The sequence below is a fragment of the Pseudophryne corroboree genome, chromosome 11, assembly GCF_028390025.1.
Source record: "Pseudophryne corroboree isolate aPseCor3 chromosome 11, aPseCor3.hap2, whole genome shotgun sequence".
NCBI lineage: Eukaryota > Metazoa > Chordata > Amphibia > Anura > Myobatrachidae > Pseudophryne > Pseudophryne corroboree.
In genome coordinates, this window is record NC_086454.1 from 153,555,605 (window position 1) to 153,579,965 (window position 24,361).

General features: G+C 43.5%; 1 protein-coding gene across 1 annotated transcript in view; it reads right to left on the minus strand.

The window, feature by feature from the left end:
• The window catches only part of LOC134968692 (uncharacterized), a gene marked incomplete at its 3' end in the record, with an annotated part of 43,365 nt that extends 25,434 nt beyond the window's left edge, over positions 1–17,931 (minus strand). The window contains exons 1-3 of the mRNA XM_063944205.1: positions 17,466–17,931; positions 16,845–17,021; positions 7,971–8,125 (exon numbers count right to left, since the gene is read on the minus strand). Of these exons, the coding sequence (XP_063800275.1) occupies positions 7,971–8,125; positions 16,845–17,021; positions 17,466–17,931 (798 nt within the window). The remainder of the gene's footprint in view (positions 1–7,970; positions 8,126–16,844; positions 17,022–17,465) is intronic.
• Positions 17,932–24,361: the final 6,430 nt, after the last annotated feature.

Consider the following 24,361-nt stretch of genomic DNA (forward strand, 5'->3'; position numbering starts at 1 on the left):
CGGGTACCTGTATCGCTGTTAGAAGCCTTTTTATGTGAGCTGCATGCGCTACCGGTGTACCAGCTGCTGTCATGAAGTTTCTGAGGCGCCATAGGGCTCCGAAATCATGGACTACCCCGAATGCGTATCTAGAATCGGTGTAGATATTGGCTGATTTGCCCTTAGCCAATTCACATGCTCTGGTTAGGGCGACCAGTTCAGCAACCTGGGCTGAGTGAGGTGGGCCTAGCGGTTCCGCTTCTATGGTGCCTTGGTCATCTACGACTGCGTATCCAGTACACAAGTCTCCCGAGTCTGACTGTCTATGACAACTACCGTCCGTGTAGAAAGTTAGATCTACATCTTCCAGTGGGTTGTCACTGATGTCAGGCCTTGCGGTAAAATTTTGGGTCAAATATTCCATACAATCATGTGTGTCTTCCTTTGTATTAAATCCTCCTTCCCCACCACTCTCATCCTCCACCCTTTGTGCCTGTCCAGGCACACCTGGGAGATATGTTGCAGGATTTAATGCACTGCATCTCCTTATGGTGATGTTTACGGGGGCCATTAGTGCCAATTCCCATCTTGTAAACCGCGCTGATGAGACGTGCCTGGTTTGGGCAGAATTTAGCAAGGCTGACACTGCATGTGGTGTATGAATTGTGAGGTTGTGACCTAGCACTACATCTTCGCTTTTCGTTACTAGCAATGCTATCGCAGCAACGCTTCGCAAGCATGTGGGGAGGGATCGCGCTACCGTGTCTAGCTGAGCGCTGTAGTATGCTACTGGCCTGCTGGCATCACCGTGCTTTTGGTTTAAGACGCCTGCCGCGCAACCAGCACTTTCTGTTCCGTACAGCTCAAAGGGTTTCCCATAGTCTGGCATACCTAATGCTGGTGCCTGCGTTAGGCACTGTTTAAGTCTCTCAAATGCCGTCTCAGACTCGTCTGTATGCGAAATCCGATCAGGTTTGTTTGAGTAGATCATCTCCTGCAAGGGTAACGCTAGAATGGAAAACCCTGGGATCCAATTAGGGCAATACCCACACATTCCTAAAAATGTTCTGATCTGTTGCTGGGTTTGTGGCAGAGTCATGTCTCTAATTGCTTGAATTCTATCAGCGGTCAGGTGTCTCAGTCCTTGTGTTAGACAGTGTCCTAAATATTTTACCTTAGTTTGGCATAACTGCAACTTGTCTTTGGAAACCTTGTGTCCTGTGTCTGAAAGATGAAACAGGAGCTGTTTCGTATCCTTCAGGGATGCTTCCAATGAATCAGAACACAGTAGTAGATCATCCACGTACTGTATTAATACTGATCCACTCTCTGGTTGGAAAGACTGTAAACAATCATGCAAAGCCTGGGAAAATATACTTGGACTATCTATGAATCCTTGTGGTAATCGAGTCCATGTGTATTGGACTCCTCTGTATGTAAATGCAAACAAATATTGGCTGTCAGGGTGCAGAGGTACCGAAAAGAAAGCGGAGCAGAGGTCAATAACAGTGAAAAATTTCGCAGTGGGAGGGATTTGCATTAGGATGACAGCTGGATTTGGCACTACGGGGAACTGACTCTCAACTATTTTGTTAATCCCCCTCAGATCCTGCACTAGCCGGTAACCCCTCCCCCCACTCTTTTTCACAGGGAAGATGGGACTATTGGCAGTGCTGGACGTTCTTACCAGAATGCCCTGTTGTAGCAAGCGCTCTATTACTGGGTACACTCCTAACTCCACCTCTGGCTTCAGAGGGTACTGTGGGATTTTTGGAGCTATCCTACCATCTTTTACTTGTACAACTACCGGAGCTACGTTTGCCATTAATCCAGTGTCCTGTCCATCTTTAGTCCAAAGTGACTCTGGTATCTGAGATGTCATTTCTTCTACTTGGGAGGGAGTCCTATTTGTCATAATGGTATGTGACATTAATTTTGATGGGGAGTCTAACATGTCTCGCACTTCCTGAGCGTGATTCTCAGGTATGTCCAAGAATACACCTTCAGGAGTACAATAAATGACGCACCCCATTTTACACAGTAAGTCTCTTCCCAGGAGATTGGTCGGTGCCGATGCAGCCAGCAAAAAGGAATGCTTGGTATGTAAAGGTCCTATTGTAATCTCGGCTGGTTTGCTAACAGGGTAATGCTGGACTACTCCTGTTACTCCCATGGCTGGAATTGTCCTACCAGTGGTTCTCATGCCCACTGTCGAATTTATCACTGATTTGGCCGCCCCCGTATCTACAAGAAAGTTTAATGATTTACCAGCTACATTAATTGCAACTTCGGGTTCACTTCCAAGGCTTGCAATCAATTTTACTGGCTGCAGATTACAGGTATGGCCACACCCCTATTGGGTATGGTGACCTCCCTGAATCCCGCTGGCAGCAACTACTTGTGAGGGAGTTAGCTGGGAACTACCAGAGGCGTGCCAGTCTCTGTTCGGGGGGTATCTTTTTGTTTCCCCTGTATGTGGCTCATAACTCCGTCTCTGTGGACCCTGATCCCAATGTCGTGTGTCGTGTCGTTGTCTAGGGGGTTGATAAGATTTTTGTACATTTCTCGATCTACAGTCTCGTGCAAAGTGTCCTTGTTTGTGACAAAAATAACATGTTACCACATTTGACTTACCCACAGGGTTTGGTGATATTAACACAGGCTGTTTTGTGGTCAGGGCCTGTATACTTACTGACATTAACTTATCACCTTGTGACTCCCTGTGTCTGGTGATATTCCGGTCATGATCAATAGCAGCCTCTCTCAAAGTAGCCACAGACAGACCTCGCCAACATGGTTGTGTGGTCTGTACCCTAGTCTTTAATGACTCAATTAAACCATCCATCAGTACCGATACTGCTACTTCTCGATGGTTTATGTTTGTTTTAATGTCCTCTATGCCTGTGTATTTTGCCATCTCTGATAATGCTCTGTGAAAATACTCTGCAGCTGTTTCTGACTCCTTTTGTTTAATGGAGAATATCTTGTTCCATTTAACTACCGCTGGGAAATACTCCTTTAACTGTAAGCTTATTCTTTTTACATTATCTTTGTTGTACACATCTGTAAGAGGTACATCCTGATCTAATCCACAGTCAGCTAAAAATTGAGTTGCGTCGACATTGGAGGGTAAACAAGCTCTTAGCAGTACTTGCCAATCTTTATTATTGGGCTCTAAAGTGTTTCCTAGGTCTCTGATGTATTTTTGGCTAGCAACTAAATCTTTTCTAGGGTCAGGGAATTCAGACACTATGGTCCTTAATTCCATTCGGGTAAACGGGCTATACATGGCGATATTCCTAACAGGAGTGACTCCTGAAGTGTCCGTTTTCCCATTTGGCACTACTATTACCTTAACAGGATTAATTCTAACAACATCATTCTGTGTAGATTCTGCAGTTTGTGGTGAAATAGTTTCAGCATAGTGTATGGTGCCGTACTTACCCGTTGATACGACCTCACCTGTCCCTCCGCTAGGGGGCTTTGTTACTAATCTTATAGGTTGGGCCGTGCCTACTGTTGTCTCAGATATGGTGGCTGCTAGAGAGAGCGCTGATATTGTTGCCGATTCGTCCTCTTGATCACACTCCTGGGGAAAGTTCAAAACAGGGTACAACTTGCACGGGTTAATACTTGCATTGGTTAATTGGTTAACATTATCTTTAACATTTACACAGTTGCTAAGTGTTTGTTTGTTACACCTTAGTGCGTCATTCTCCGCAACCAATTTCTCTCCTGATATGTATGGTGGCGGTGGGGCCGTGGCTATCAGTTTCCTGATCGAGCCAGATCCCGCCGCCTGAGCCAATCCTCTCTGTATGTCACCCTCCTGTTGCCACAACTGCAAATAATCATAATGCTTGATTCGTCTCTTTGCTGATTTAATGAGACATATCCTTCTCCTTAAATTCGTTAACACTTCTGTGCTGAAGCCACCTACTCTTGGGAATTTCTCCCCGTCATGTACTGTCATTCTCTCCCATTCATCACATAAAGCTTCTGTGTGACTTCCGTACTTTTCACACATTACGTACCTTGCCGACCCGACTGGTCGGTTTATAGAATCAACCCGAACCGAGGTTGATCGCCCCCTTCCTGAACAACTGGCCCCCATAATTTGCAGGTGTTACGGAACCTTACAAAAAAAACAAGATATTCACGATAGGTTGGCGGTGAAGTTTACCGAGCACCTCACTCACTCGCCCACGCCGACCAATACGACCTGATCACACTGATATAGTGCTGGCGTACTCGACCCAGGGCCCCTATTAACCTTTGTTTACTGGAACATGTGAGTGTGATCCGCAGAGCATTAACCCTTTCCAGTAAAGGTGTGGTTGTCAGATAGTTCCTGAGTGACCAGCGAACTTCCCTTTTTGAAAAAATAAAAAAATTACACAAATCACGTTAGAATGTACAAATAGCGTTTATGACCTTCGTACACAAATAGTACCGGTCAGGTTTACTAATGCACACAATTACGTGCGGTACAATCGTTCAGCACATAAGCAACTAATCTTATGTACGGAGCGACCAGCGGAATCGAAAATTGCGGCTGCGAATTCCTTCAGCAAGAGCTTGTATGGCCTATATGGGTGTTGCACCAACCCTTTTTTTTGGTGTTGTGCCTGTGGACTCTATAGCGGACTTCCTTGTCTGCTGTACCTAGACCTCCTGGTCTGTTATGACCTCCTGGTCTGCTACAGTATGACCTCCTGGTCTGCTATACTCTAATGCTCAAATTTTATGTTTAACCAAGGATGCCTCCCTAGCCACCGTGCATGTCACTTACACGTATGTACCTTCACGAGAACTCGATGATTTCTTTTGGTTCAATCCTCAAAATTGTAAAAACAAACACTCACTCACCACATATACACTTTTGTTTCTATTTCTATTTCTGCGCAGAAATTTCTCTTTAGACCAGATGTGTTACAAATTAGGAGAAGGATCTGTTAATTTAAATTTCGAATTTAAAATAGATTTGCGCTACTTATCGCCTGTTGCGCTATTTATCGCTTATTGCGTTACTTAACAATCAACACTATCGTGTGACCTGAGTTACGTGGGCGTACCCAGACGCTCCGTTGCGTAATTTACGCTGCGTGCGTCGGCCTTTGCGTACGCGAGTCTCAGCCCTTTGTTAGAGACACGTGTACACAAAACCAATGTCCACCGTAACACAACTAACACGTTTATCAATGTAGATGATCCTCGATCATCTACCGCACACCACACCAATCTCTCCTTTTACCTTTAGGTAGAGCTGTGTGTATTTCTATACCTTAACTGTATTACCTTTACTCTTTAACTATGAAATAGCGGCAAATCTCTCTTAGTACGTTTATCAATTATACAATGGCAAACAGGAGAGTGATATATGAAAATACACGAATGAAAAGAAATGCAGATATGCGTGCGTGTGTACGCAAGACAGAAATAAACAGTTTTAAAAAGACACTATCGTTTTGTTCTTACCTCCGGTCCCGGATTCCTTCAGCACCCTTTACTAAGCGAAGCAGACGCTTATCCAAACAGCACTACGAGGAATATGACCTCCCGCCCTTTGCTGCTGGATAATGTCTGCTGAAATTACCTAGTGCAGATATGTGAAGGACGGGCGAGCCGCCAATTGATAAAGCTAAATATTTATCTTATATAAAACCCTTTATGAGGTCTAAGAACACTGTACGTTATTCACGTATGGAGTACCGTAAGGGTACGCTCGTTGCGTAGCAATCGCTTAGCCGTAGTCGAGACGCTCAAGCGTCACGTTCGCTCACGGCCAAGAGATCACAGGCAGGCACGCTATTGGCTGCCGGCTAACGTAATGATTCGCTATAGCGTAGCGGACGCTCGGGACCACGAGGAGATCACCAGCGGCGCTGACGCTCACAATGTTAAACCTTTATATCTAAACCATAAACAATGTAATATGCTGTAAAGCCTTAGTGTAGAGATAGGGTGTAGATGCAACCTAGTGTAACCTTATTAACTTAAAAGCTGTTTGAGCGTCACCGACGCTCTGTGAATACTTAACACTACAAGAAATACACAGATACCTGGGCTTAGGGTCCAACGCCTAATATATATATATATATTATGAATGATATACTTGCAAAAGAATTAACACAATACAAGTCATACACTACAATATAACATAGACTACCTAACCAGATAACTACACAGGAAATACAATACAATACAATTATGTTTTAAGGGAAAATAAGAGAGAAAGAGGAGAAGAGAGAGAAATAGAGAGAAATGGCTCACAATAACAGTAAGAACAATATGATTGCGGAGAAACACTTACGCACAAGGGGAACGATCGCATGCGCCTCTGGACATCCAGCTCCCGATTTTCAGCAATGATAACCGTTGAAGAGTGAGCTGGATGTGATCGGCTTGTCTATTTATGCCCCACACACAATACAATTCAATGGTCCCTACAATCTCATTGTTCATTGGACACAGGAATTCGGCTTCGCATTATAACAAAAGGTCATAGGTTGATTCATACAGGTGGGCTGTGACGATTTCCAACAGCTCAGGTGGGTGGGATACTGGGTTTCCCGCCGCATGGCTAAGTAAGAGCAAATAATAGTAAATGGACATAAACTTCTTATGTCCATAACTATTCGCACGAGCGATTAATCCGCTCCAAACCAACACCGGAATATTGCTAATTAAATACTCTTCCGATGGGTACTAAACACCACTGTATGACTCCTGTTAGACCCTTCGTACAATACAAAGAGGGATCCCTCTGTCCAGGAACATGCTATATTAACTAAACTTTCAGAATCTATCAAAGGGACCATGATCTACAAAATACATTATATAGTTAAAATATGTAACGATTGAGTCGCACGCTACGATCACATAAACTCTACCGTAAATACGCATACCGTGCGCCTGCGGGTGCCCGCGACTGTGAGTATGCGCACGCACGGGAGAGCGTACGCATGCGCAGCGCGGACGTGTATGAGGTGCAAATATGGCAGTGTGTATAGAGATATTTTTCTGACTTTGACATGCCTATGACTAGTTTTTTTTGCATCAATTCCCCCACTTGAGATTTCTACCCATACTGACTCCACATTATCGCCAGTCTCCTCATAGATAACCTCCGTTAGGTATGGTTTAAGTAATGGTTTAACATAAAGACATACACCTTCTCCTCTTTTGTTAGCCCTGTCCCTCCTAAAAAGAGACTACCCCTCCAAGTTAGCAACCCAGTCGTGAGAGTCGTCCCACCATGTTTCCGTAATACCTATAATGTCGTACTCAGCCTTTGATGCTAACAATTCCAATTCCCCCATTTTACCTGCTAGACTTCTTGCATTTGCAAGCAAACATTTTAGTTTATCAGTTCCTTTATTTGTTTATTTTCCTAAAGATTTCCCGTCCTTTTTTTTAGTTTCTGGCCTAAGTCCCTATAATCTTTCTTAAGGACATCCCACCTACCACTAACTTTGTCGTTGGTGCCAACGTGCACCAAGACCGCCGGGTCCTTCCCAGCCCCTCCCAACAATCTATCTACCCGTCCGCGATGTGCCGTACCCGAACACCCGGGAGACAACAGACCGTACGGCGATCACAGTCCCGGTAGCAGATTGCCCTATCTGCCGTCCTAATGATAGAGCCCCTACCACCACCATCTGCCTGGGCGCCTCTCTAGCTTTCATCCCATCTGAGCCAGAGGGACCACTCCTCCGGTTGCTAGAGAGAGCAGTCTCCTCCAGCTCCGTCATTTTGTTGCTATCATCCACTGAATCTTCGTCCAATCGGGCAAATTTGTTCGGGTTTGATAGATCCAAGATGTCGTGCCTACCCCTCTTTTTCTCCCTTCTAACAGTGACCCAACTGCCTAACTGATTTTCCTCATCTACCAGTGACCCCTGCTGCAACTCCTCCACCATTCTATCTAAACTTCGCTCGAGATTGTGAATATCCCTCAGTCGCGTAACGGTCTGCTCTGGATCAGATACCTGGGCTTCCAGGGCAACCATTTGCTCACATCGCGTGCATATGTATTCGCCCTTGGTCGGCTGCTCCAGGTGCGCATAAATCTTGCACGACACGTATTGAGTGAGACTCTCAATCATGGCCCCTCCCATTGTTTGAGAACTAAACTCCCTATTACCTTTCAAAAATACAATAAAGAATAAAAACCAACTAGCCAATACAATCAATACACAATAAGTAAGTATTCAATACTTATCTAAGTGGGACCTCTTCTGCGGCACCGATACTCCACCTAGCAGTTGCAGTTGTTCCAGCTCACTGCACCTCCTTTTCACTCGGCTTCCGGCTCCTGCTTAAAAAAAATATGCCCCTCATACACGCACAATCACAGCCCCTCTGCTACTCCAAGTAAGAGACCCTCTCACTCACTCACAAGGTCAGCCCCTTTCAGCCTCACCAGAAGTTTAATGGTATTGCAAATATATGTGCTCCTGATTGCGTATTATAAAACTCACCTTTTTCTGTATTCTAACTCACCTTCTGCTGATTCCAACTCACATTCTGCTGATTCCAACTCACATACACTTTAAAATGCAAGCTCCCTTACTTGGAACTATTTGCAATGCTATGCGATGGAGAGACCGATGAGGGCGGCAAGAGGCCCATTCTCTGAAGGGATTCCATACCATCTTCTGGGTTTTTAATAGTATGATGCCGGCCATTGAATGAAAATTGCAACGAGAATGGAAATCCCCATCTATAGAGAACTTTCCGATTGCGAAGATCCTTTGTAACCAGCAACATCTCTCTTTTCTTTCTCAAAGTGGAGGGAGCCAGATCTTGAAGTACCAACAAATTGGAATCTTTGTAGAGGAAAGCAGGCAAACCACGACAGACATCCAATACTTTCATCATTCAATATGATAGTAGTGCAACCTCAGTATAACATCTCTCGGAGGTTAATCTGGGGAAGGTTTCGCGTGTGTACTCTGTCCAACAAGAATTGATCTTCATTGAGGTCAGCAAGAAGTTGAAGGAACAAGCCAGATAGATACCCCTGTAAGGTTGAGGTGTCCACCAACTCTGGAATATTTCTAATCCGCAAATTGTTCCAACTTGACCTATTTTCCAAATCTTCTACATGGTCGCATAAGAATTAAACCTCTGAGCGTAACTCCGAGACCTCTTGGGAAACCACATCCTCATAATTACAGAGATCGTCTGTTTTGTGTTCTAATGTGCGGGTCTGTGCGGGTGCCCAATGAGGTGATTTCCGATTTTAGGTCTTGTATTGCTGCCCTCAGTTCAACTCTAAATGTAGTGGCGATGCGCTGTACCAAAGAGTCGTATTGGTCAGAGTCTGACAAAATGGGAACATCTGCTCTAGATGGACAAAAAGTGATATCAGAAGCCACACCCGGTGAGGCAGGCTGGCGTGTCATATTTTTGCCCCGTTTAGGACCGAAAAAGGATGTTGTATCCCCTTTGGGGGTTTACGAATTTTGTTAGCCATTTCAAGTGAGGCAGTTAAGAGGTGAGATATAAATGAAAAATGTCAGTGGCCCCAAAGTCTCAGAACGTATATATGAATGGAAAATTAGCTATACTGAGGTAATTTCAGAAAAGGGAATACCCAGATGCCTTTGATTTAATAATATGACATGGACATATCTTCACTTGGAGCCAGAATATATGGATACAGTGGCATAACTTGGCCACAGGTGATAAATTATTTAGCGATGCAGACAAACTTTTTATCTCTGAAGTAGCAAGTGATTCCAAGAAACCTCAGGGACCTGTCCAGCAGAGACCAGGGAATCCAGGAGCTCACAGCCGGGGCTGAAGATAGAACAATAGCAGGAAGTGATCAATGATCAAGGTGAGCCCCCAGCCATCCCCCTACCTCAGAGATTATGTGCTATGTTAGAAGCTTTGTCCTTCCTCTGTAATCTGCACAGACCCAGTATCACTGCAGCAGGACAGGGTAGAATGCGTTTAAAATGGCCACCAGCCATTGTATGGAGAGCCCTCATTTATTGTCCACCTATTACACACTGAGCTCCGTGGGACAGCGTGCAAGAGAGGGAGCCCCCAGAGAAACAGTGTGGGCCCACTTGTATGTCCGCGAGAGCCGATCCAGAGCCGCAAAGCCTGTGCGCCAAGCAGAAGCGAGACTCAGCGGCATCTAGCGCATCACAGGGAACTAGGGCTCAGCATCCAGGGGGTCTCAGGAGCTTTGATCCGCGGCAGCAGCTCTCCTGTGGGCATCAAAATATATAATTTTCACTGCGCTTGTGTATACTTTAGCAGCTTCTGTAAAGATAAACAATTCTGACTCTAAAAGATAGAAGCGCTTGTGATTTGTTTAAGAAATGCTCATACCTAAAAAAGAAAACTGTTAGTTATAATGAATACAGCTCTTTTGGGTGCTATGTGGAGGTATTTGGTTGGTTTTTTTAATTGCTGGGGGTTCCGTATTGGTGATCCAGGTTTTACTGGCCAGTGATTAGCTGTCCCTAGCTCTCCCTACCTTCTGTGAGCCGCCAATCGCGGCTCACTAGTGGCGTCCCGGCTCTGGTTCCCTCCTGCAATGAGTTGCGGTGTCCATTCGTTTTGGGATCGGCGCTTGGTGATGACATCAGATCCCGCTTCCGCTTCTCCTGCCTCCGTCTCTCTCCAACGCGTTTCGGGCTTCCCGCCCTTTGTCAAGGATTGAGATTGGGTCAAAGTACTTGCTATTTATTGCTAAAAAACTTTATTGTTCTCTAATTAAAAACAGGAAGTGGTCATACGGGAAGTTGCTATTCCGGCGGAAAACACATGCTCCATGTTATCCTATTCTATAGGTTATTCATATTTTAAACAAAAATATAGGTATGGCATTTCAGTTGATAAAAAAATAAATAAAAGTTTAACATTAGTATCAATTATAAGAATTTTGTATTAATCCTAAAAGTTAATTTAAATGGTGTTTGCATATATTAAAATAAAAAACAAGTTTTAAGTTTATATAGGTATCACTTGTTATGTCACTAAAAAAGAATTAATATCTATTTCTACATTCAAGCCCTGTGGTTGCATCGTTTGCATTAAGAAAATCCATTTTGTTTTCTTTCTTCTTAAGTCCAAACATATATCTCCTCCTCTCCAGTTATACCAGATTTTTTGTATCCCCATAAATTTCAACGTGGAGGGATTTTGTTGGTGATGGGCTTTGTAGTGCTTGGAAACACTATGGGTTTCCAAACCTCTTTGTATATTATATAAGTGTTCGGAAATCCTAATTTTCAATTTTCTTTTAGTTTGTCCGATATATTGATATCCGCAGGGGCACTCTAATAAATAGATCACTCCTTCAGTGTCGCAAGAGATCTTCTCTTTCACTGTGTATGTCTTGTTTGTCATATTTGATTTAAACTCTATAATTGGTTTAGTAGATTTATTTCCCATATTTTTGCAGGCTTTACAGTTCAAGCAGTAATAATGTCCTTTGTTTTCTGTCCTGCGAGGGAATTCGTCTTGTAGATGACTTGTAACTAGATGTTACTTTATGTTTTTAGCTTTCTTATATATGATTTGAGGTTCCTCTTTTATGTAGGGTACCAGTTGTTTGTCTAGAAGTAAAATTGGCCAGTGTTTTTGTAGAATACTTTCCAATTGGTAATACTGACTATTAAATTGAGTAATGAATGCTGTACTGTAATTGTTCTCTCTAGGTTTATGTTTATATTGTAGCATGACCTTTCTGTCCATGGTTGTAACTTTTTTGGGATCGGCGCTTGGTGATGACGTCAGATCCCGCTTCCGCTTCTCCTGCCTCCGTCTCTCTCCAACGCGTTTCGAGCTTCCCGCCCTTTGTCAAGGATTGAGATTGGGTCAAAGTACTTGCTATTTATTGCTAAAAAAAACTTTATTCAAAAGGAAACAAGAAAAGAAAAAACGCCTTACAGACCACAGCATAATAAGAACCAGCAAAATGGAAAATATAAAAGAATACTCATACATGAACAACCAAAAACACAGTATCAAAGAAACAATTATCTTCCGTACAAAAAGGAATTTTCATTATGACCAGAAGAAAAGATTCCCTACAGAGAAAGAATCTTTCAATCAGGGGAGAGAAGACGCTAGAAAAGAAGAAAGGAATGAATATCAGGCACTGATGAAAATAGGATTTTGGTACTTACCAGGTAAATCCTTTTCTTTGAATCCATAGGGGGCACTGGAGTACTCTTGGGATATGGACGGCTTCCACAGGAAGTAGGCACTGAATAAATTAATTTTGAAACTACACCTCCCCTCCATATCCCTGAGTACCTCAGTGTTTTTTACTGAGCCGAACAGGAGCGATAGAGAGGTTGACAATGGAGAATTACATATAACATAACAGACAATAATAAAGTTGACACAACATTACTGACAACTAAACAGTTGACACCATAACTTGTTAATCTGAACCAGTCGGTGAAAATGTGTTACCATAAGATCTACTGAACCTACCCCAAACCAGGTAAACTGCTCTGGGTGGGCGTCCAGTGCCCCCTATGGATTCAAAGAAAAGGATTTACCTGGTAAGTACCAAAATCCTATTTTCTTTTTCATCCACTAGGGGTCACTGGAGTACTCTTGGGACGTACCAAAGTTTCCCCCGTGGGCGGGAGAGCTGTTTGGCACCTGTAACACTAGGCGGCCAAAGCTAGATGCTGATGCCGCCATCGTATCAAACTTGTAGAGGCGCACAAACGTGTACACGGAAGACCATGTAGCCGCCCGGCAAAGCTGTGTCGTAGAAGCTCCACGACTCACTGCCCATGATGTTCCCACAGCACGTGTGGAATGAGCTGTTACTGATGTAGGCAGCTGTAACCTAGCATGAAGGTAAGCCTGACGTATGGTCAGTTTAATCCAACTGGATAAGGTCTGCCTAGAAGCTGGCCAACCCATCTTGGCAGCATCATAGAGAGCAAACAACGTATCCGTCTTACGAACGGTTGACGTTCGGGATACATAAATGCGTAATGCGCGTTCCACATCCAACCTACCAGAGTCTCCTGTAACACAGGAACTACTATTGGTTGATTGATGTGAAAAGATGACACTACCTTTGGTAGAAAAGCGGAATTCGTCCGGAGTTCCGCTCTGTCATCATGAAACTCTAAATACGGTGGCTTGCACGACAAAGCACCCAAATCTGAAACACGCCTTGCTGACGCTAAGGCTAAAAGAAAAATTGTTTTCCCAAGTGAGAAATTTAATATCCACTTGTTGTAAGGGTTCATAATAAAAAGACTGTAAGAAATCTAAAAACCAGATTCAAGTCTTATGGCGCAGTAGGTGGAGTGAATGGAGGCTGAACTCTGAGGACACCCTACATAAAGGTGTGAACCGACGGCAATAGGGCCAATCTACTATGAAAATAAATGGACAATGCCGATATCTGCACTTTTAGTGTGGATGATAAACTCAGACCTCTATCTAACCCCATCTGTAGAAATAACAAAAGACGGGATAACTTAAAAGATGATGTCGGAAACTTCCGAGCTTCACACCAACCTACATAGGCACGCCAAATTCTGTAATAATGAGCTGCCGTAACCGACTTCCTAGCTCGTAACATGGTTGGTATAACCGATTCTGGAATGCCCTCTCTTCTTAAGAGGGCTGTCTCAACAGCCACCCCGTCAAACGCGGCCGCGCTAAATCGGGGTAAAGGAACGGACCCTGCTGTAACAGGTCCGAACGTAGTGGGAGCGGCCAAAGACCGACTGCGAGTTGACCGCGGAGATCCGAGAACCAAGCTCTCCGAGGCCAAAGAAGCGCCTCTAGTATAACTGTGACGGACTCTCCTTTGATCCGTTTTAGCCACAGAGGGAGCAGCGGAAACGGTGGAAACAGATACACGAGACTGTATGGCCACGTGATTGTGAGAGCATCCACCGCCACTGCCTTTGGATCTCTCGTTCTGGATACGACCTGGGGCGTTTGATGATTGTGGCGAGATGCCATCAGGTCCACCTGCGGGTAACTCCATTTCTGGACCAGCATGTGAAATACTTCTGGATTTAATGCCCATTCTCCTGGATGAAAATTCAGATGGCTGAGATAATCCGCCTCCCAGTTGTCCACTCCCGGAATGACTACTGCCGACAATATCATTTGGTGATACTCGGCCCAATAGAGGATTCAAGCTACTTCCCGCATTGCCATACGGCTTTTCGTTCCTCCTTGTTTGTTGATGTATGCGACCGCCGTCGCATTGTCTGACTGCACCTGAACAGCCTGAGCCTGCAGCCTGTGCACTGCTTGTCGTAGCGCATTGTAAATTGCCCGGAGTTCCAGGACATTTATAGACAGCAATCTTTCGTGATCCGCCCAGAGACCCTGGAGCTGATAATTTTGAACTACAGCTCCCCAACCTCTGAGACTCGCGTCCGCTGTGAGAATTATCCAATTCCAGGCACCGAACCGTTTCCCTGCGGTTAGATTCTGTACTTTGAGCCACCAGAGTAGAGACACTCTTGCCCTTGGAGACAACCTCACCCTGCGGTAAATCTGCAGATGCGAGCCCGACCACTGTGCGAGCACATCCAATTGAAAAGGACGTGAGTGAAGTCCTCCGAACTGAAGCGCTTCGAAAGCCGCCACCATTGTGTCTAATAGGCGAATGCACAAATGAACCTAGACTGTGCGTGGCTTGAGCACTAATTGTACCAGATGACGAATGACCTGTACTTTCTGTTCGGGTAGGTAAATTCTTTGATTTACCGTATCGAGAATCATACCTAGGAATTGAAGTCGTTGAGACGGAATCATTCAGGAATTCGCGTAGACAATGGTAGGAAATCAGATTTTCCCCCCCACTTGGTCTGCGATCTATCTCGTTTGGAATCCGACTCCGCCTGTTAGGAACGTAGCCAAAGTGGACGTTATGCGCCACTAGCGAAGCTGAAAATGCAAGAACCAACTGCCAACGTCCAAATAAGCTGTAGGCAGCAAGAAGTGTAAGGTGGTCTTTATTTAGGGCAAACCTGAACTGGAGTGCCCTGCCACTACAGCCTTGTTACCTCAAAACCCTTACCAAAGCAGGGCGAAGCAACAGCCCTACTGCTGTGTAGGGTACACTCCGATAGGTAGTAAAACACCCAATAATTGCAATTGTCTCTCATTGGAAATTGTTCAGCCTTCGCTGAGAACCTGACGTACTGGGCTGGTGCTATGAGGGCTGGCGGCAAATCGACCGCAACAATCTAACTGAAACAGTAAAAAAAAATAAAAAAAAAATTTTTCTTTCTCAGGCAGTACATGCCCCCGCATTCCCCCAAAAGAGGACCGGTAAGGGTCTGTCTGTGCAGTTTTTACGCAGAGTACTAACCACTATACGATCACGGCAACTTAAACAAGCCAGGTAGGAGACGAACCTACAATCTTGTTATCTGTAATCAGATGCGTTATACATTGCGCCACTGGCCCAGATTCGTATTTGTCCGACACACTGTGTGACCGACTTTGCAGCGAAGCTGCTTGTTTGACTATGCATTAGACTTAGTGATCATGTACTCCAACCAGTAAGTACACCACAGAAGTAACGTGTGTATAAACCTGCATTACCGTGCATGTGGTTACCAGCAATAGTGAATCTTCCTGTAGAGTCATGCTGTACAAAAACAATTAATAAATTAAACTCCTAACAACACCCCGCTCTTCCAGAGGCTAAGTGTTGTAGGGCAGCAACCTCCGGGAAAGAACCAGGAAGTAACGTTAAAAGAAAATGGTGTCCTACCATGTTTTTTTTGTTTTTTTTTAACACCTGTTAAACCAGGATCTGAACCAGTGTCCATGCAATCACAATGTTCACTGTGGCCGGAAAGCCTAACCACTTGGCTACAGAGCCACCTGTAAAAACAATAAGCAAAGCTGCTGCAGGTGAGGCCTGAACTCACCATGTTTGCCGTGCTCAACAGATACTGTTTAATAAGCACTGTGTGCTGACCAATTAGTCTTGCTTACTGCGAAATAGATTTTTAATGTCAGCATATTTTATATATATATGTATATATATATATATATATTTGTCCATAGCAGCCGGCACTCTGGAGTTCAAACAGCAATAGGTCCCCGTGCCAGTGTAAATCAGCATACACCCCTTCACAAATCACGGCACTGGAGACAGGTTTCAAATGCAATAAAAAGCTTGTAATGTAGGTAGACACACGTTTCAGAGCTTCCGCTCCGTCCTCAGTACCATACAAGATAAACACAACTTGACAATACACACATTTAAATACCTGTGTAGGTCCCGCCGAGCACCGCCGCCGTCCCCCTGGCTCCCGTTCACCGTCGCTGCTCTCACTTCCGCTTCAGCTCCCGACCTCATGTTGCCAGGCAACGCTCAGCTTGCGCGTCACCAGCCCCACAGTCTGCAGAGCGGGACGTCACTGATATTGCAGTTCCGGAACTGGTTCCCCCGGGGTCTGCAGCACACGCCTGACAGGGACCTATAACAAAGACAACACATAATACAGACACTAAAAGAGAAAAACATTACATTAAACATACATAATTATCATACCCAGAAGCATCTTCTCACTACTAAATGCGGATCAATATATATATATGCATATACTTGTATACCCTATGGCTAGATACCACTAATACTAGGGTACCAACTATAAAGAACAGCACTATTCCCCAATCGATCACCCCCACAACGAACAATATAACCCCAGTGCGTCCTACACTAGGGGCATGGAATCCATCAGTAATCCAGTACTATACTCACTGCCAACCCATTTACATAACATTCCAGTTGATCTTATCATTTAGACCAAAGGGAGTGAATGTGTTTAGCCTCATAATCCACCTTGATTCCTTTTCCAGCAAGCATTTGGCCCTGTCACCTCCCCGCAATGTGAGTGGTACGTGGTCAATGCCAAAGTAACTTAGATCACTTAATTTATGGCCAGCTTGTTTAAAGTGGCGTGCAACTGGTTGGTCCACTGTCTTGCCCTTGAGCGTCAACTTGATGGCTGACCGATGGGCTGCCATCCTTTCACTAAGCTTGCGCACCGTCTGGCCTATATAGTAAAGGCCACAGGGGCAGACAATGACATATACCACAAAAGAAGTGTTGCATGTAATTACATATCTAATGCCGTACTTTTTTTTATTATTATGTGGGTGCTTAAAATCTTTGCACACCACCATGTAACGACATGTGGTACATTTCGGGCATCTATAACAACCAGGGGCCTTGCGATAGACATTAGGTGCGTCTCCCTTGCCCATGCCTGTAATATCTGTACGCACCAGACGGTCCCTCAAATTCCGACCTCTCCTAAACGCTGCAACTGGTCTGATCTCCTTGAGCCCAGGAAGTTCAGGATCTGATGCCACAATGGGCCAAAGAGCCTTAGAGGCCCTGTGTATAATAAGACTGGCTACCGAGTAATCACTACTCCAAGGTAAAATGGTACCCTCTTTGTTACTATTGGATGTGAGCAAGTCACAACGGAACATACCCAATACTTTCTGTTTTTGTGTCTGAAGGAGCTGCCTATCATACACTCGGTGCTCAAATTTGGAAATCATTTCATCCAAAAGTTGAGGTACTTTAGTCTGATCGCTGGTAATGCGGGCAACTCGCATCATCTGTGATGTCGGTAAACCCCTCTTCAATGCGGGAGGGTGGTGGCTGGAGGCCATCAACAATGTGTTACGATCAGTAGGTTTAGAGTATATTTCTGACTGTAAAACACCATCCACTAACATCACTTTGACATACAAAAAGTTAGCTACATTGTTGTCACATGAATATGTGAACTTAATCGGAGATGTTGAATTGTTAATCTCCAACATTAAGGCCTCAAAGGTTTCTAGGTCACCCCCCCATAATAGGAACACGTCGTCAATATATCGAGTGTACATAAGTAACTTGCTTCTCACCGCAGGGTTATTAAAGAACATTTTCTGTTCTTGATCGAACATATAAACATTAGCATACGAGGGTGCTACCGATGATCACATCGCGCACCCTCGCAGCTGTAGGTAAAATTCCCCATTGAACAAGAAGTAGTTACGATATAAAGTAAGCTCTAGCAGGGTCAGGAACAAATCATGATTGAATACACTAGAAGCAAGGTTCCTGTCCAAAAATGCTTTCATGGCCCGCATTCCCTCATGGTGCGGAATTGAAGTATAGAGGCTCTGAATGTCTAGACAACATAGCCACGTATTAGGAGGAATGTCCCGAAGAGCTTCCAGTTTTAAGTAGAAATGAGGTGGTGTCTTTTAGAAACGTCTCTTGGGTCATCAATAGAGGTTGCAGGATGCTATCCAGCAATTGTGCCACTGGCTGGTACAAAGAATCCCTTGCGGAAATTATCGGTCTGCCGGGCGGCTGAGTGTCATGTTTATGAAGTTTGGGCAGTGTGTACAGCACTAGATTCTTGGGATGATTTATACATAGTGCTTTGAACACTTTATCAGGAAGTAAGCCTTCATCTTTTACTCTTACACATTGCGGGGAGGTGACAGGGCCAAATGCTTGCTGGAAAAGGAATCAAGGTGGATTATGAGGCTAAACACATTCACTCCCTTTGGTCTAAATGATAAGATCAACTGGAATGTTATGTAAATGGGTTGGCAGTGAGTATAGTACTTGATTACTGATGGATTCCATGCCCCTAGTGTAGGACGCACTGGGGTTATATTGTTCTTTGTGGGGGTGATCGATTGGGGAATAGTGCTGTTCTTTATAGTTGGTACCCTAGTATTAGTGGTATCTAGCCATAGGGTATACAAGTATATGCATATATATATTGATCCGCATTTAGTAGTGAGAAGATGCTTCTGGGTACGATAATTATGTATGTTTAATGTAATGTTTTTCTCTTTTAGTGTCTGTATTATGTGTTGTCTTTGTTATAGGTCCCTGTCAGGCGTGTGCTGCAGACCCCGGGGGAACCAGTTCCGGAGCTGCAATATCAGTGACGTCCCGCTCTGCAGACTGTGGGGCTGGTGACACGCAAGCTGAGCGTTGCCTGGCAACATGAGGTCGGGAGCTGAAGCGGAAGTGAGAGCAGCGGCGGTGAACGGGAGCCAGAGGGACGGCGGCGGTGCTCGGCGGGACCTACACAGGTATTTAAATGTGTGTATTGTCAAGTTGTGTTTATCTTGTATGGTACTGAGGACGGAGCGGAAGCTCTGAAACGTGCGTCTACCTACATTACAAGCTTTTTATTGCATTTGAAACCTGTCTCCAGTGCCGTGATTTGTGAAGGGGTATATATATATATATATATATATCTACACATACATACAACAATGTATATTCACACATACTCAGACCTTAATAAATATATATATATTCCATATATGCATACATACACATATATATTATATACCCATATACATATATCCAGATATATCCTGATACAGAGGTATAATACATTTTTAGAAGTCTGAAACTAAATGTGACCTCACACAGGCTTAAAACCTGAGATGACTGCTGCTTAACCACAGCTTAGTTAATGGGCCCTATCTAGTGGCCGGCGCCGGGAGCGCGCTCTTGGGAGTGGGCTCTGGAGAGCTATCCTGACTGTAAAACCTATGGTAGGTTTATATTGATAGTGTAAGCCCAAACTGATCTATTTTTAACAGTTTAAACTAGCATGTATTAGTATGCAATCTAGTTGGATCACCAGTTTCCCCCAGATGGCAAAACAATATGCAACATTGCTTAGCTTCCAAGCTCAGATGAGTTTGGGCGTATCCAGTGTGGTGTGGCTGTAGATTAAAAATACCTACAGCACCTTGTACTCCCAGGTGGCTAATCAGGCCCAACACTGCTTAGCTTCCAAAATCAGATGAGATTGGGCGTATCCAGTGTGGTGTGGCCAAGTGAATTAAGCCAAAGCTGCTGCAGGTGAGACCTGAACTCACAATGCTTGCAGTGCTCCACAGATACTGTTTTATAAGCACCATGTGCTGACCAATTGATATAACATATCTTACTTTACAACAGTGAACAAAGCCAGTATTTGGCTGCCACAGCCATGATTCAGATTTGCAGTCTTTAGGATCATTATAAACAGTTATGATATAAATAATTAGTAAGAGAAGTGAGTGTATATCCATGTTTTAGACATGGCAGGGAAACTGCTTATTAGTAATTGCTGGTGTCTTACTCATGCAGACAGACAATACAAAAAAAATACAAAGACAGACAACTTGCACGACTCAGTAAATAGCACTAAGGTGTCTCTATAAATATATATCTGGCCAAGTGCAGTGCACGCCAGCAATATGCCTGATCCCAAATTCCCCTTAACACCCCTGCACCTTCAATGGAGGAGAGATGTAACACAGGAAATTCTGGAAATACAACAGGAAACATGGTTAATCTTGTTTTTTAACAAAGACTTCATAGCCTATTGTAATACATATGCAGCGCTGCTGTATTCCCTTTATCAATAAGAGTTGAATCATGAGATTATATCCAGTGACCCTGACATTTCTGTGTGCAAGGAACATCACTGCGGCAGCAAAGTTACTCACTAGGCTAAGGAGCCTGCCTTTTGACTCTCATTTGTGTGCCCCCCCGTGCTCCGTGTACCGTTCTCTATACACGGAGCCGAGCTATGTGGAGAGGGAGCCCGAAGCGGTATCGAGGGCCTGGGAGCGCGCTGCATAGAGCCGTGGAGCGGCCTATGCATAAAACCACATGGCCGACGCGGCTCAGAGCGGCGGGGGAGACAGCTTAAACAGCGGCGCTGGAAGCGGCGGCGGGCGGCTGAAGGCAGCGGCGGGCGGCCACACACACAGTATCCCACACAGCGGGGCAGCAGCGTGAGCTGACCGCCCCGTTCAACATACCTGGACCCTGTGGTGAGGGCTATGACGGGGCTTCTCTGTAAGTTCCGTCCAGCCTTTACTGAAGGTTTTAGTCCTGCACGTGGTAGTGAGGGAGCTCTTTTTTAGAGAGGTCCGACACTCACTGCTGCTATAGCAGCCTTCACTATCCCGGACCCACGCCTATTGGAAGGGGGAAAGGGATGTGGTAAATCGTTGAAAAAAGAAAAAAAAACTTAGAAAAAAAATTCCAATGAAACGTGGACAAACTCCACAAGCCTTCTAACTGTGTCGAGCACAGAAAAAACACTGAGGTACTCAGGGATATGGAGGGGAGGTGTAGTTTCAAAATTAATTTATTCAGTGCCTACTTCCTGTGGAAGCCGTCCATATCCCAAGAGTACTCCAGTGACCCCTAGTGGATGAAAAAGAAAAATATTGAGACAACAAGAAAAGACAGTACCCCTAATATTAAGTATGGAAAAAGGTCACTCGTAGAAGAGGATGAAGAAGATGATCTGAACAATTTTTTAGGGGAACGCATGGAAACAACGAACAAAGAGGATGGCCCTATCACCAGGAGAAGGGGGGTCAGGGGAGGGAAAAAGATTAGAAAAAAAGAAGTAAGACAAGAAAAGAACAAAAGTAAAAAAGAAGATGGAATATACAACTTGAGTAATAAAGAACTCTCAATTGATCAAATTTCCCTATTACGAAAAGGGTTGAAGTACTCACCGCATTCCAATGCCGATAATTTTGACATATTCATAGATGTCCATAAGTTTGTATGCAAATTATGCATTAGGAAATTTTTCTCTAACAAAATAGAGTCAGTATCCTCAACCGGAACAACAGATACATATCAACACAGTCAATTTAAACCCCCATCCACATTCTTTCACTCTCACTTAAAAGGTCCACACATAGAAACATTCCAAAAATTAGTAGAGAAGGACATTAATGATATAACAGCAAAGACAAAAAAGAAATACAACCTCACAAAGGAAGAAAGCCAAGCGCTAAAAGAGCTTAAAGGGGACAAATCAATAGTCCTGAAACCGGCGGACAAAGGAGGAGGGTTGGTCATACTAAATAGAGAACAATACCAACAAGAGGTCAACAATCTTTTGTCAGATGAAAGCACCTATAAAGTCCTCCAAGAAGATCCAACAGCAAGATACCAGAGAGAACTGGAAGAACTCCTGGAAGAAGGAATGAATGTCGGGATTCTAACAGAGAAGGAGAAAGATTTTCTATATATTAAATATTCAAAGATTCTGACATTCTACCAACTCCCTAAGCTGCACAAAAACCCAACCATTCCACCAGGGCGCCCGATTGTTTCGGGAATAGGATCATTGTCATCAAATTTATCCAAACATGTGGACTTCTTCCTGAAAGATGTTGTTCAAGAACAAAAGAGCTATTTAAAGGACACGATACATGTGCTACAAATATTAGATGAAGTTAAGTGGCAGGATGACTACATCCTATGCACTTGTGACGTCCGTTCTTTATATACGTGCATAGCCCACGACATCGGGTGCGATGCAAGTAGATTCTTTCTCTCTAATGGAACACAACTACCAAATGCACAAATCAACTTTCTCATTAGTTGCATACAGTATATTCTGAACACAAATTATTTTTGGGATCAGGATGTATTCTATAATCAAACTAAGGGAACTGCTATGGGTTCCTCCTTCGCACCTAGCTACGCTAATCTATTTGTGGCTAGGTGGGAGGAGGAAAAAATTTGGAATGCAAATCCATATGGACAACACATAGTCATATGGAAAAGATATATTGACGATCTGTTAATTATCTGGAATGGTCCCGAACAAACACTTCAAAAATGTCTGGTATATATGAATATGGCCTGGAATTTACATTTACATACAGTAAACAGATGGTAACATACTTAGATCTGGAAATCCATATCCACGAAAATAAAATTATAACAAAGAACCATATTAAAGAAGTCAGCGGAAATACCATGCTGGATAGGACCAGTAATCATCACAAGAGCTGGCTTCGAAACATTCCAGGAGGTCAATTCCGACGCCTTAAAAGAAATTGTACACAGAAAGATACATTTCTTCAGCAAAGTACCAATATGAGGGATCAATTCGTGGAGAAAGGATATGATAAAGGAGAACTAAACCGAGAAATAGAAAAAGTTACAACCATGGACAGAAAGGTCATGCTACAATATAAACATAAACCTAGAGAGAACAATTACAGTACAGCGTTCATTACTCAATTTAATAGTCAGTATTACCAATTGGAAAGTATTCTACAAAAACACTGGCCAATTTTACTTCTAGACAAACAACTGGTACCCTACATAAAAGAGAAACCTCAAATCATATATAAAAAAGCTAAAAACAAAGCAACATCTAGTTACAAGTCATCTACAAGACGAATTCCCTCACAGGACAGAAAACAAAGGACATTATTACTGCTTGAACTGTAAAGCCTGCAAAAATATGGGAAATAAATCTACTAAACCAATTATAGAGTTTAAATCAAATATGACAAACAAGACATACACAGTGAAAGAGAAGATCTCTTGCGACACTGAAGGAGTGATCTATTTATTAGAGTGCCCCTGCGGATATCAATATATCGGACAAACTAAAAGAAAATTGAAAATTATGATTTCCAAACACTTATATAATATACAAAGAGGTTTGGAAACCCATAGTGTTTCCAAGCACTACAAAGCCCATCACCAACAAAATCCCTCCACGTTGAAATTTATGGGGATACAAAAAATCTGGAATAACTGGAGAGGAAGAGATATATGTTTGGACTTAAGAAGAAAGGAAACAAAATGGATTTTCTTAATGCAAACGATGCAACCACAGGGCTTAAATTTAGAAATAGATATTAATTATTTTTTAGTGACATAACAAGTGATACCTATATAAACTTAAAACTTGTTTTTTATTTTAATATATGCAAACACCATTTAAATTAACTTTTAGGATTAATACAAAATTCTTATAATTGATACTAATGTTAAACTTTTATTTATTTTTTATCAACTGAAATGCCATACCTATATTTTTGTTTAAAATATGAATAACCTATAGAATAGGATAACATGGAGCATGTGGTTTCCGCCGGAATAGCAACTTCCCGTATGACCACTTCCTGTTTTTAATTAGAGAACAATAAAGTTTATTAGCAATAAATAGCAAGTACTTTGACCCAATCTCAATCCTTGACAAAGGGCGGGAAGCCCGAAACGCGTTGGAGAGAGACGGAGGCAGGAGAAGCGGAAGCGGGATCTGACGTAATCACCAAGTGCCGATCCCAAAACGAACGGACACCGCAACTCATTGCAGGAGGGAACCAGAGCCGGGACGCCACTAGTGAGCCGCGATTGGCGGCTCACAGAAGGTAGGGAGAGCTAGGGACAGCTAATCACTGGCCAGTAAAACCTGGATCACCAATACGGAACCCCCAGCAATTAAAAAAACCAACCAAATACCTCCACATAGCACCCAAAAGAGCTGTATTCATTATAACTAACAGTTTTCTTTTTTAGGTATGAGCA